The 14,433-nt window shown below is 35.5% G+C and overlaps 1 protein-coding gene across 1 annotated transcript; it reads left to right on the forward strand.

Annotated features, from left to right (window-relative positions):
- Nucleotides 1-7,228: 7,228 nt before the first annotated feature.
- LOC149052761 (pancreatic secretory granule membrane major glycoprotein GP2-like) lies at nt 7,229-11,606 on the forward strand. The gene is made up of 2 exons (XM_089205573.1): nt 7,229-7,557; nt 10,272-11,606. Exons 1-2 carry the CDS (start codon nt 7,458-7,460, stop codon nt 10,652-10,654), a joined length of 483 nt encoding a protein of 160 aa, XP_089061699.1. The 5' UTR covers nt 7,229-7,457; the 3' UTR covers nt 10,655-11,606.
- The last annotated feature ends 2,827 nt before the right edge of the window (nt 11,607-14,433 follow it).

Here is a 14,433-nt window from a genome sequence, read left to right on the forward strand (position 1 = left end):
TTGGGAAATATAGTGTTCGACATTTTTAATTAAAGTTTACTATTTCCTGGAAAAAGTCGAATTTTCCAATGTATACTGAATTTACCGATGAAACATCTTGAACCCATGTATGAATCTGCTGCGTGATGCAAGACAACGATGTCTTGTCTCAATGGAAATTAGCATAAATTTCCTCTTTCTATGATAATCGGTCTCAATAACCAAAGGCGACCGTGTAAACTCAAGTCGGAGAAATCTGAATTTTCAAGGACTTGTATAATGAGGAAAGATAAAAAAAGGTTTTTTAAGAAAAATTAATTCTTTTTTCATGACTTATCGATCATGAAATAGAAAAGGAACTTGAGAAAAATTTGCGTATAGCTTTTATTAATGGCTTTTGCTTTATCTCCCTAAAACAATATCGCTCAGGAGAAACAAAACACACCAAAATGCTCTCTACAAACTTTGTGTCTTCACCAAAGACAAGTGATGCTCGATGATGCCAATTTTTGTTCCAGTCTCACTTTCTTTTTTTTTTTTTTTACCGTTTAAAATATAACAGCGGTAACAGCGACATCAACAAAAACAATTAAAAACTTTACTCAAATTTGTCTTGTCCCAAGCATTCTATGTGTTAACCTCCTTTATCTCAGCTGAAATCATGAGGAAATTTCTGAGCGCGGAATTGAGACAAAGAATTTTATCCTAAATACCTATGTTCTCAGATAGGAAAAAATCCGCAAATGAAGGCAGTATTAATTTTTCTCCATTTTCCCGTATTCTCCTCGGTGGGCTGATTAAGTTACGCGGAACATATAATTTTCCTTTTTTTTTCTTATTTTTTTACAAGACAGCACACCAAAAGTAGAGTTATGAGGAAAAAAAGGATCTAGCAACCGTTTTCTTATAGACTCCTGTCCTCAAGAAGACCGTAGAAAATGAAATAGAAGCAATGCATGATTCAATGTACGAATAAAACTTATTGGATGTCTTACCACCTTGATGTTATACGAGCCTGCTGCTTAATGTTTCTACATGATTTTAAAACCTAAATGCTTTAATTTTTCCGTGATGGCTCATAGGTTCCAAGGATTCTGTTATCGATTGTAAAACGACGATATAATGCCAGCTTCTGAGTGGCCTTGAGTTGTTTTCCTCTAACGGAAGCAGTATTGCTATGGTAGTCAGCGTTTAACTTCCCGAACCGATTATTTCATGAATGCTAGAGTAAAAACCAGGTTAATCATAATTTACCATTCGTTAAGTGTAAGATGAAAAGTTCAGGATGAAGATTATAACATAGACGATGCTTCGCAAAGTAAATCTTGCAAGCTTCACCACAATATTCTGTATTTCTAGCATCTGCATTTCCTTGATTGTAAATTCCATATTCTACGTATGCATGTACTTACTTCATTTCAAGGCGCCAATGAAACACGTTTAATGAAAGATGAATCATAATCGATGGAAAATAAGTCCACATGAGCTTTAGTCGAACAGTTTGATCTATTCGTAATTGCAAAAAATAGCACGATTTAATTTATCGCCTGCCTAAATAAAGTATGATCAATATCGATGAAAACGCGAATGAGACCAGTCGACAGTCAAAAGACAACTATCTGATAACAACTCGAATAGTAAACAGGGCCTTAAGAGCGACGCTGAATAAGTTCCCTGAAAAATGCAAGCCTCTTAACTTAGACAAAACCCATGTCTTGAAAGCTGTCTTTGAAACAATTTCACTATTCTTTACTAGAACTTTTTCTTGAATTTATGTAAAGTTCTTCGTCTCAGATACAAAACAAATATGTAGCGACAAATGAAAAATGTTCCTCCGTGCATAAGTTCTAAAGATTGTTTGACAGTTTTCAATTTCAGAAATTGAACCATTCGTGCATCGAGACTAATACAATTGCAAATTTAAACAATAGAGACTTGAGGACTAGAAATGTGGATCAGACAATTTTTCCAACGTTTTATTTCTTTAATTAAATTGAAGTTCGAAATTATTGAGCTATTTTTCCGTGGCATATCACATCTAATAAGAACTTAAACAATTATGAGCGTAACTTGAAAATTCGAGCAAATTCCACCGAAGAATTAGGCAAGCTGGAAAAATATATGAGATAATTTATAAAAGACGTCATTTTGTGGCTCATAAAAAGACATAAAAAGCTTCTGTTATCTGCCTTGTCTGTCATCTTAAACAGAACATTTACTATGTTAAGTAATAGGGGAGAAATTAATTGTTGATTCTGGTAAAAGTGCGCCTAAAAAAATGTTTTAAAACTCCCACAGAATGCTTGAAGCTGGCTAAATGTTTCATCGTGCACAAATTGTCGGGATGATTTGATCATACCGGGACGGAAAACGTTGTGCTTCCTGTCTAACTTGTAGTGACGAAGCCCTGGGAAGAAGATCGAACGATTTTACAAGAATAGGAACTTTTGAAATAATTTCGAATCATTATTACGAGTTGATTTAAGGTTTCTTGAGACAAGACAGAGGACAATTCAATGAACTATTAGTAATGCGAAAAGGACGTAAGCAAATTTCAAGACAGTGTGTATAACGAAAGAAAGAAAGTTATATTTGCAGCGCCATTATTTTATTTGAACTACACTGTCGATGACTCATTAAAAACCGTCATGCTAAAAAATATTTATATTTTTTATATTTATTTATTATTTATTTTATTTTTTATATATTTTTTTTTATATTTCAAATAAATGTGAGTAAATATTCACCGTAAATTCCAACACGAATCGTCAGTATTTTCTCAAAGACTTCCTCAAGGCCAGAGCAAGTTTTCAAAGTAAAATCGCGCGACAGTTTGATGAAAGTCCTTTCTTAATTAGAGAACTAACTTTCAAAACCACAAACATGTGCAAATTTTTTTTCTCGCTTAGTAAGAATATATCATCTCTTCTGAAGTTCTTGTAGAGGTCGAGTCGTCATCACTTCACATCTGGAACCGAAATTTCTGAATGGAGATTTTTAATCCTTGTACATTTGTTCTTCTATGGACAGTTTAAGAACATCTAATGGAGGGAGATATCTGCACGCTAAAAAGCTTCGTATTAGGGTTGATTATCACCTGTTTCAGTTGATTTAGGGAGCGAAGTTTGTTGAGAATAATGTGTCTGCGTATTTTAACTCCAAAAACTGACAAATTAAGGCGAGCTTGAAACGGGAACATGACTTTTCTGTTAATTAAATGTCTATTGTTACCAAAGTTGCTATACGTCAAATATTAAAAATACAATTAAATTTTGCAGGGTATTTATCTTTTAGTGGGAATGAATGAAAAATATGCTAAATAAATATGCTGAAAAATATGCTTGATCTTTTAAATTTTGAAAGTTCTTTTTATCAAAAAGTTTAAAAGAAATTAACGTCTCAGTATCTGCTTTTCCCGGGGTTTTTCGCTGTCAATTAGACCTTCAGAAAATTGATCGAAATTTTTACAACGTTGTTCTGGGGACTAATTTCATTGTCTGATACGTATGTTAACATTTAAAGATATTCCAAGGAGATCTAATTCTCTCCATCGAGCGAACCGGATAACACCCTATTACGTCATTTGCATTAATGTCCACATAGAACCGACAGCTACAGTCCTTTTTTTAAAATTTATTTTCATAATACGGTTTCGTTCATAACGACAGGTCGATTTGGGAAGCTTAATCCACTGCTGGGAGCTGGCGATCAACTTAAAACTTGTGCCATACGCGCGTGATAGAAACAGAAAACCGTTACCTTGAAGAAGGCATGGAATTTATTTCATTTTTCATGTTCATAGCCTGGAATGCATTATTGACTAACTTCACTTTTGGAAAAGGTGAGTCGCAGACGACGAATCATTTTTTATCCTTCGATTCACTTATGAGTGCAACCTTATTTATATATCTCCTTTATTTCTTTTGCTGAAACAAAAAGACTTAAAGTTACAACAATTAGCAAAGACTAAGTCAAAAACCGACATTGAACATCCACCCAAGATTGGAACTCGTTTTTGAAAAATTAAAAGGTATTTAACAAAAATGTTTTATCGTTTCTTTATTCAGAAAATTGGATATGAGATGCAAAACGACAAAAAACTTTGGCAAATACTTCATTTACAAGAGAACAGTGCTGACATATGTTAAAGAATGCCTACAATGTTTTGTTGTATATTCGTCCATGAACATAGCTTATCTATCAAAAGCTAAAATCGAATATTTTGCAAGTCTCAGAGAAAGTTCAGGTCAGCAAAAATATATTTAAGGATTAGTTTAAAGGCACTCACCTCAAAAACAGGTGGCATGACTACCGTTAAATTGTTGGTACTTTCGATATTTTTTGTTTGAGAAATGTAGTGTTTGACTTTCTTCATTTAAATTTACTATTTTACAGGAAAAAGTCAAATTTCCCAATGTATACTGAATTTATCGATAGAAACATCTTGAACCCGTATATGAATCTCCTGCGTGATGCCTGACAACGATAGCCCGTCTTAATGAAAATTAGCAAAAATTCCTCTTCTGTGATAATCGATCTAAATAACCAAAGGCGATCGTTTAAACTCGAGTAAGAAACTCTGAATTTCAAGGACCTGTGTGATGAAGAAAGTGAAAAGGTTTATAAAGAAAAATAATTTGTTTTCATGACTTATCGATCATGAATTAGAGAAGGAACTTGAGAAAAATTTGCGGATAGCTTTTTTAAACGGCTTTTGTTCTATCTCCGCTAAAATAATATCGTTCAGGGGAAACAAGAAGACACGAAATGCTCTATAAACATCTTTTCTTCACAAGTGATGGTCGCTACTGCTAATTTTTGTTTTTGTTTTACTTTTGTTTTAAACTTTGGGAGGGAGGGAGGGAGGGCTGGGGTTAATAACCTTGTGCCCTATTACACAAAATATTCAAAATTATGATAAATTACAGCAACAGTAAAAGATTGACGGATCGTATTCTTTACGGATTTTGTCCTATCTCCCCTAAGATAATATTGCTGCGGAAAATAGAGAGACCGAACCCTCTCTCTAAAAGCCTTGTGTCTTCACAAAAGAAAAGTGATGGTCGCTGCAACCAATTTTTGGTTTTCGTTTCTCTTTTGTTTTGAAAGTTTTTCTCAGTGGAGAAGGGGGCGGGGTGTAATTATCTAGTGCCTTATTATACAAAATATTCCGAAATTGTGATATAAGAGCGGGCACAGCGTGATCAAAAAACAATTATAAACCTTATTCAAATTTGTCTTTTACGCAAGCATTTTTATGTGTTAACCTACTTTATCGAAATAGAAGTCTCCGCTCAAATCATGAGGAAATCTCTGATCGCGGAATTGAAACTTGGAAAATTGTCCTAGATACTTATGTTCAAAGAAAGACAAAAGTCAACAAATGAAGGTAGCATCAATTTTTTTCCTTTTTTTCGTAGTGATGGTTTAACTGAGATCACAGTTCTTTGTTCACCAAGCGTGTTATTTTGCACGCTTAATAACTCGAATCGTGAGTTTATTTCTGTATGAAAAGAAAAAAATTGTTTTCTAACTATATTTTGATTGCTTTATTTCAGAGCGAGATCGCACAATGGTGTTTCCAGATTACTTCTTCTTTGCTAAAAGTCGTTTGATGAACCATAAAATCGAAACTAAATACGCCGAAGACTTGGATCACTGTGAGCTTTTTTGCTACATGAACGACAACTGCGTCAGTGCTAACTTCAAAAAAGAGCCAAAGACTGGAGGAATCACTTATATCTGTGAACTGAATAACGCCACTCATCTTGAAAATGATACTGACCTGATTCCTGATGCTGATTTTTATTATCGAGGCTCAAAGGTAAAATATAAGGTATAATTCAAATTCAGCAACTCGGTGATGAATCGTGGAAAACAACCGACGTTTAACAAAACTTAAGTTCGTTCATTCATGTATCAATTATTCAATACATCGATCTTCCTTCTTTGTTATTTTTTTCTTTTTTCTTTTCAGAACGCCTGCGGTAAAAACCCACATTGTCAAAATAATGCAACTTGTCAGTCCGGTTTCACAATCAAGGGATATCGATGCTCGTGCCCTCCTGGATTCGAAGGAGAACATTGCGAAAAAGGTTAATTACAGAATAGACCGATAAGAACACAATATATCCTGGAGTATTTAAACCGCCATATTTATATATCACGTTTGGCAATCGAGTGCGTATCTTAACGGAAGACTACCAAGGCTGATCTTTGGCGACTGATATCCAGCTACAGTTTGGAATGGTGTCTAGAGAGAGATTCCGTTGCAGTGGAAGTTTTGGTTTAATCTAAATGAAAAATTAATCTGTCACAATGATAACTAACGAAATGCTTTTTCATCTCATAAGAGTTTAAAAGACAATGTATATCTCACTCGTGTAATCACTACCGTTGCAGAATTTTTCCTTTCTTTCCCATTTTTTCAGATGTTGATGAATGCCAAAAAAAAACTCACGATTGCCACCTGAACGCTACTTGTCGAAACACAAATGGATCCTTTGTGTGCACCTGTTTATTTGGATTTAACGGAGATGGACGGAACTGCACAGGTAATTACCTCGTTATGACTTTGAGAAATGTTAGTTTGCGTGAGTTTGTTTGTTTTTATACTCCAAGAATCGTGATTGAAAGCCTGTCATTTCTCAGACATCGACGAATGCGCACGAAATCTTTCTTGTCATGTGAATGCCAACTGTACCAACACCATTGGATCACATGTATGTAAATGCCACACTGGATACACTGGAGATGGACAGACTTGCTCAGGTGATTTTAATAAGTTTCCTTCAATGCTCAGAAAAGTCCTTTTTGATCGAAGAGAGACAATCTTCATCGCTCCTATTTCTATGCATACAGTCCCAGCTATTTAAAGCTAATGACAAAATGCTGAACATTTTCGTTGACCAGCTTTCTCTTTAATAAAACATAGTGACCAACAACTCTCTGGAGACAACTCTCGCACTTAATGATCAAAATAAGGGGGTTTATACATGTATCATACTCCAAGAATCGTGATTGAAAGCCTTTCATTTTTCAGATGTTGACGAATGTGCAAAAAATCTTTCTTGTCATGTGAATGCTAACTGTACCAACACCATTGGATCACATATATGTACATGCCACACTGGATACACCGGAGATGGACAGACTTGCTCAGGTAATTTTAATGAGTTTCCTTCAATCCCAGCCATTCAAAGCGGAGAGTAATCTAAAACGTCCTTTTAACTCAAATTATAATGCCAGAAGTAGTCAAACATTTATCCTAAAATGTAGTTCTACTCCATAATTCACCCTTATTAGAAATGGTGGATTATTTCACTTTGTCCAAAAATCTTTTGAGATTAGGTTTTGCAGTATTTTGTACAGGTGTTCATTGTATATTGATCAACCAAAACATTTTTCATCTTAACACCCAATTGTGGGCTGTAACGTAGTGCGTTTGATCCCCATCAGACATCGACGAGTGTTCACAAATGAACATCTGTGATGAGAACGCCTCCTGCAGTAATAACCAGGGCTCCTACAGTTGCGTCTGTAATCCTAAATACATTTGGCATGGTTTGACTTGTAAAGGTTAGTCTCTTTTAATCCATGCCTTAAAAAATTTGTAAAGATAGTACTGGCTGAACTCGCTGTCAATAATGTTGAGTGAATGGCTATTCTTGTTTGGCCATGTAACAAATCACGTTAGTTTTTAGTGCCTTTAGTTTGCTTGAACGTCCTTCGACAAACCATTAAGGAAAAAGAAAGATATATTTTATTTTTTTTAAAGACTTGATGTGCATGGTTTTTGTCTTACAGGAGAGAAAACAATGGCCCCATTATTTATTGTTAATGACGCATAAATGTTCTTGTAAATAGAATTATTATGAGGCTGTGTCTCGAAAGGATTAAAAGCAATCAACCAGCATAATCTGATTGGCTAAAATCGATGTTGACCGCGGTTAAGATTTTCCCATTTTGGCGTATTAAGGTGATTCCTAAGAAGAAAAAAATTACCTGATATTTTTTTCAATCTTTCCTTAAATGTTCCCTAACAATGTCTTTTTCGGAAGATACAATAAGAAAGACAGTTCACCGTGCTTGTTTGAGAGAAATGACGGGCGAAACATACCCCATTTATGCCTCTACTGGCAGTTTTTTACGCGCGTCATTTCACGGTACATTTTTCGGTAACAAATTGAATCTTGCGATCAGTCTAAAGGAGATTCCTTAGTATTGCACTGGGCATCCTGTGTTGCGTAAAAAAATCACGTAATCAGGCGAATAAGCGCGTGGGAATTCTGAGAGGACGGTATTGCTTTTTAATAAATGGACCCTGCAAAGAGGTACGATGCTCTTTAGCTCTTTAACGAGTACGGTGACCTCTCTTTTTCATTGCATAATTTTAGTGTACAATTTAGCCACTTTTTATTGGAGAAATTAAATATCATCTTGATGATGAAATTATGACCTTGAGAGCAACGACTCGAGGAACGTTTCAGGTCAATGCCGATTAAAATTGCTTGATTTTTCACAAATTGTATACAAAATTGTTCCCTACTTTCAAGACTTTGTGCCTTTCAAGTCTTTTTTTTTTTAATTTTTTCTTTAAAAACCCTTGCTTCCAGCTAGATCATTTCAATAGTAATTAATGGAAGAATAAATACCTAAAATTAGGAAGCAGGCAAAGAGAATAAGGAAAACATAGATAAATTAAACACTCGGAGGGTTGGGAAATTTCTTTAAAGGTATGCGAACCCTCGACTGTGTGTCGGGTTTGCATAATTTCCTCAAATTCTTCCAACCTCCTCTCGTGTTCAGATGAGAGTATGTAAACACGGAAAAAAGGTCCTCTATTGCTTGAGCAGTAATCGGCTCCAACGAAGTTGTCCAGGTATATCTGCTCAGTTCGAAGAAAAACTATTTACTATATTACAATTCCATTACGACACAGAGAACTTTTTCACAGTCAAATAATTTTAGCTTTAGGCAATTTTTGTGGGAGCACTTATCACCAAGTTTTTTGACTTTACAGTAATCAGAAACCTTTTCTGTGGTTAGTAGAGTTGTATGAAAACCCATTCCCTGAGAGATCGAGCAACAGACACGCATTAAAACTTGTTGTATGTGGTAACTATTCAAGGATTTTGCATCGAGGCTGTATGACAAACTCGGCCATTTGTCCTCATTCAATAGGTAGAGAATAATACATGGGAGCGTGTTGATACGGAATTTCTCTTTCTCTTCGAGTGTTTCTTCAACTCGCTGTCTTATGAGTGAGAGCAGCGAACGAGTAAGGTGTCGAGCAAGAGAATATAAACTAAACGGTTAAGAATATATGAAAGTCATTTATTTGAACTGCGGACTTTCATATATTCTTAACCGTTTATTTCATCACTTCACGGGTTTTTTACCAGCTCCCAGTTGGCTTGTTAGCTCAGTTGGTAGAGCGCTACACCGGTATCGCAGAGGTCATGGGTTCAAATCCCGTACAGGCCTGAATTTTTTTCAGGCCTTATTTTCACTACTGCCTAAGTAGTGCACATTATTGCGAGGATCACTTTCATTCACAAGAATATAAACTGCTATAATTTCTTGGTATCGAGTTGAACACGAGAAGAGAAGTTCCATAACTGCTATCAACCATGTATTATTTTGTTTATCATATAATCAAAATAGGCCTTTACTGAGAGGAAGGGTCTAAAGAATGACATTATAGGTTTCACAGTCCGCTAAAAAAAAAAAAAGTCGTAAAGCGCGATAAGGCTCAAGACAAAGAAATGGCAAAATTCTCAAAATTTGCAGTTATTGACTTTTTCCTTACCGAAAGAATAAATATTTCCACGTGTATGGCCACAAACAGCCTGTGGCAAATCTTTCAGTTGTCGATTTTCGTTATCAGCTGCGGAAACATACCATTGCCCAGGTCAAGTATGTAACTTTCAATTTTTCTTCTCGTATTTAGTTTTACTTCCGCTTCTAGGAAATTTTAAAAGCCATTGTCCGTAAGAAATACGAATTTTTTTTGTGTTTTTAGCAGTCATAATCCAAGAAAATCTCGACAAGCAACCCTGGATTGAGAACGGTCAACGCTTTGCCATTCATTTATTAACTTACACAGCTGATTGGTGATATTAAACAAATGTAAAAAGTTATCATAATATTGTAGGCGTGCTATTACGGCTTTTCACAGGGCAGGAAATCCTTCTTAAACACCGAAGTTTATGTAATAATTTTTTTTCCTTAAGCTTTCTTATAAAGAAAAATATACAAAATATCGCATTAACCGAAATTTAATTTTTTAGCCGATCCGTGCTATAATTACAGAAACCTGAGCGATGCCGACAGAAAGAGCACTTACAACACACCAAATGGTGGAGAAAAATGTGACGACGAATCCTCATCCTTAATATTCGGGAAATGGTATCGTTTCGTGGGAGATGCAGGAACAAAAATGCCAACCCAGTGCGTACCGGGTAATAGATGTGGTGCAGCCTTATCAGGCTGGCTGAAAAGTGGTCACCCCACATTGGCAGATGGTGAGGTTTCCTCCGAGGTCTGCTTTAGCAGAGGTGGATACTGTTGCAAGAAATCAAGAAACATTAAAGTGAAAGACTGCGGATCCTACTTTATTTACAAACTACGAAAGGTAACTAATTGTCCTCTGCGCTACTGTGGCACAGACTAAATGCTATAAGCAAGTCATTCTGCACAGTGAAAGGATTCACAAATCCATTTATTGGCACGCACATGTACATCACATGTACAGTTTTTTGGTAAATGTTAAACAGTGAGTAGTTTCCAGACAAGAGTACCATTGGACCGCGTAGTTTGATCTTCCACATGAGAGGACTATTAAAAATTGTGGCTGAAGGTAGTGAGTAATAGTGGCTGACATTTTTATAACCTCGGCTGAAATCATCATCAGAGTCAACTGAACAATTGTTGTTTATCCGAGTATTAGAACAGACCCCCCCCCCCCCCACCCGCTTCTCCCCCAGCTAATGTCAACAACTATATATGGGCATTAGTGAGCTTCAAAATAATCTTCATATCATCTCTATTTATTCCAATCGAAGAGCTTCACTGAGTAAGTTTTAAGCACAAATTTGAGCATTGTATTTTGCTTATTACAAAACGTTTTGGACTCTTAATGTTTACTCAGGTCGTTAGAAACTAAAGCAGCTTAGGTGTGTTGTGGATAGAGACTGTAAATAATTTCTAGAATTCTAAGTCACTGCGCGCAAAATCGATACTCAAACTTTATGATGACATAGCATGGAAAACAAGAACATTCAATAGGCTATGTAATTATGATGTATTTCTTCCACAATAGTTTTCTTGTAAGCCTCGAATTCCGGAATGTTTTAAAATACGTTGTGATAGTATGTAAGGACTCAGTCAATTAGGAGTAGTAGTTTCTTTTGTCAGAAAAGACCAACTATCTTGGAACCTCTATCAAAAGATAGCTCGGTACTGTGATATATTCCAAAGATTGCGTATTTTGAGGAGATTTGGAGGCAATAGTGAGTCTTTATAGTGGGGTTAAGTAAGTTTTTAAATGACAATTATTGTATTGCCTATAGGAGTAGTTCCTACGAAAGAATTATTACACGTTGTTTAATTAAATGGTTTAAAATTGTAGGAGTATAGTATTCCTTATTTCGAATAAATCATACCTTAACAGGTGAATCTTGTAGGAAAGTGTGTTGGGTGAAATGGGGAAAATCTCAATAATGTCTACGCAAGTAGCTTTTACACCAGCCATTCTAACAAAAGGCAAAACAACACCAAAAAGAGGTTCCAAATAACGACCAGTTAAAACCTAATTTAACAACCTTTTCAGGCTTATTTATGTGGATGTAACCAGTAAAGGTAAGACATGATCTGTTACTCTGGTTGCTTTAGTTATAACTGACAATGAGCCTATGGAAAATAGCACGCCTAAGTTTATCAGAGCTTTGCATGTCTTTGTTACACTTTAGAAAATATAAATTGACTTTCCCAAAGGCCAAACCCTCTTATCGCGTACTATTCAAATTCTCTACACGTAATAATGAATTATCACTTTCCAGATGTCAGTAAACAAAACCGGTTCCACTTTATCTTTTTGTTGTTGTTAAAGGTACTGTCGCTAGTGTTGTTGAAGTGCAAAGTTCATCATATTCCTTCGGGTGAATAATCGATAATCTTCGGAAAGTTTCCGAACTTTAGGAAGTAAGAGATTGATCTGTTGAGATATCTCTTTCCTTTAGTGAGACATAAATCGCCATCTGGTACCTTTTAAATATATTAATATTATCTAGGTTTGATTGGATAATAATCTCGACTTTTTTAATGAGCTTTCCTTTAGAATTTATGAAGACGAATTTCTGAGAGAAACAAATGCGTTGATCAATTCTCCCTTTAGTCAATTATTTGATAGAAAAGATCTTTTCAAGAAATCCCACAGAATTGGTATCTCCAAGGTAAAATTAAACGATACAATCGACTCGTTATCAACATATCCCGGGCAATAAATATATGTTATTTGCCGGCTGGGAGGTCCGTATGGTGAAAAACTGTGACCGAGGTCTTGAAAATACTGCCCGAGGCCGTAGGCCGAGGGCAGCATTTTCAAGACCGAGGTCACAGTTTTTCACCATACGGACCGACCCTTAGCCGGTAAATAACATATTTATTGTTTTTAAACTTGACGAAATTCTTTCCGAAAGAACCCGAATGACTTATGGCCGTAAATACGGCAAGATCTTCCATAAACTGAACAATTTTTGAGTGAGTAAATGGTAGTTAAAATAGAGGTGATGCAAATTTAAGAGAGATGCCTCAGCGAAACATTTTCATTTCCGTAACGATAAAGGTGATTTAAAAGGCTTCCAAACAAACTTTGAAACATTATTTTTACAAGTATCTGTCGCAATCTGACACCTGTCAATTAGAGAGCGCGCAAGAAAAAAAAATCGTAGGAACATTTGAAAACCAACAGAACTAGTTTGGCAAGGACTGTCACGACAATGTTTTCTTAAAAATCAGTTAATGATCTAACGGAAAGTATTATTTACTCTCATCGACCATTCATTCATGTGCGAAGATTTACCTCTGTTCATTAAGTAAACGGCGAGGAAAGTAATTGTGAGTAAATTCATTTTTTTATTTTGAAGTTGTGGGAGTTTGCTCGTTTGTTTGCTGTAATGGCGTGTTTAACTCTGATCTTTCCTTCACAAAAACTAAATTCGAACGGCACACTCCAACGAGACACAAGGAAATTTAATGCAGCCTTTTCTCAATTCCTTCAATTTCTGTTGTGCAATTTAAGGTACAATTGTCCAAACTGAACGGAATTGGAAAAACTCACCAGGAGCGTATATTTGTTGTAGAACTTAAATTAAAACTTCGCTCGCTTTTTTTTACTATGAACAAATTGCTCGAGAAAATTCAGATATTCAATGAATGAAAGTTCCATCGTTCAGTTTAACTGTAACCAAATACTTCACGTTTTAACTTTCTAGGTACTTTTTGTGAACGATTAAAATTAATTGCAGACGGTTTTTAGGCCGCTTGTCAACCAACGTAATGACACTATTGTTTATACAAGTTCATTCTGAAACCAAAAGTATTTTTAAGCAAACACGTCGGTCACTACCTCAAGCCGATAAATAACTTGTGAATCCTCTCTTTTCTCTCTCTCAAATCACTGTGGTTGACAGAAAAATATTGGTTTCAGAAAGAATTTGTTTAAGCAATAGTGTCATTACGTTGGTTGACTGGCGGCCCAAAAACCGTCTGCAATTAATTTTAATCGTTCACAAAAAGTATCTAGAAAGTTAAAACGTGAGGTATTTGGTTACAGTTAAACTGAACGAAGGAACTTCATTCATTTAATATCTGAATTTTCTCAAACAATTTGTTCGTGTTAAAAGAGCGAACAAAGTTTTAAATTCAGTTTTACAACAAATGTATGCTCTCGGTGAGTCTTTCCGAGTCTGTTCAATTTAGACATTTGTACCGTAAATTGTACTACAGAAACTGAAGAAATTTATTGAGAAAAGGCCGCATTAAATCCCCTTGTGTCTCATTGGAGTGTGCCATTCGAATTTAGTTTTTGTGGAGGAAAGACCAGATTTACAAACGCCATTGCAGCAAACTAACAAGCAAACTCTCACAACTTCAAAATAAAAAATTTGAATTTACTCACAATTACTTTCCTCGCCGTTTACTTAGTGAACAGAGGTAAATATTCGTACATTAATGAATCGTCGATGAGAGTGAATAATACTTTCCTTTAGATCATTGAGTGTTTTTGAATAAAACATTGGCATGTGTGACAGTTCTTGCCAAACTGGTTTCGTTGTTTTTCAAATGTTCTTGCGCTTTTTCTTTTCTTACGCGCTCTCTAATTGACAGGTGTCAGATTGTGACAGATACTTGTAAAAATAATGTTTCAAAGTTTGTTTCGGTGAGGCATCT

Source organism: Pocillopora damicornis, chromosome 1 (genome assembly GCF_964200805.1).
Source record: "Pocillopora damicornis chromosome 1, jaPocDami1.2, whole genome shotgun sequence".
Taxonomy (NCBI): Eukaryota; Metazoa; Cnidaria; class Anthozoa; order Scleractinia; family Pocilloporidae; genus Pocillopora; species Pocillopora damicornis.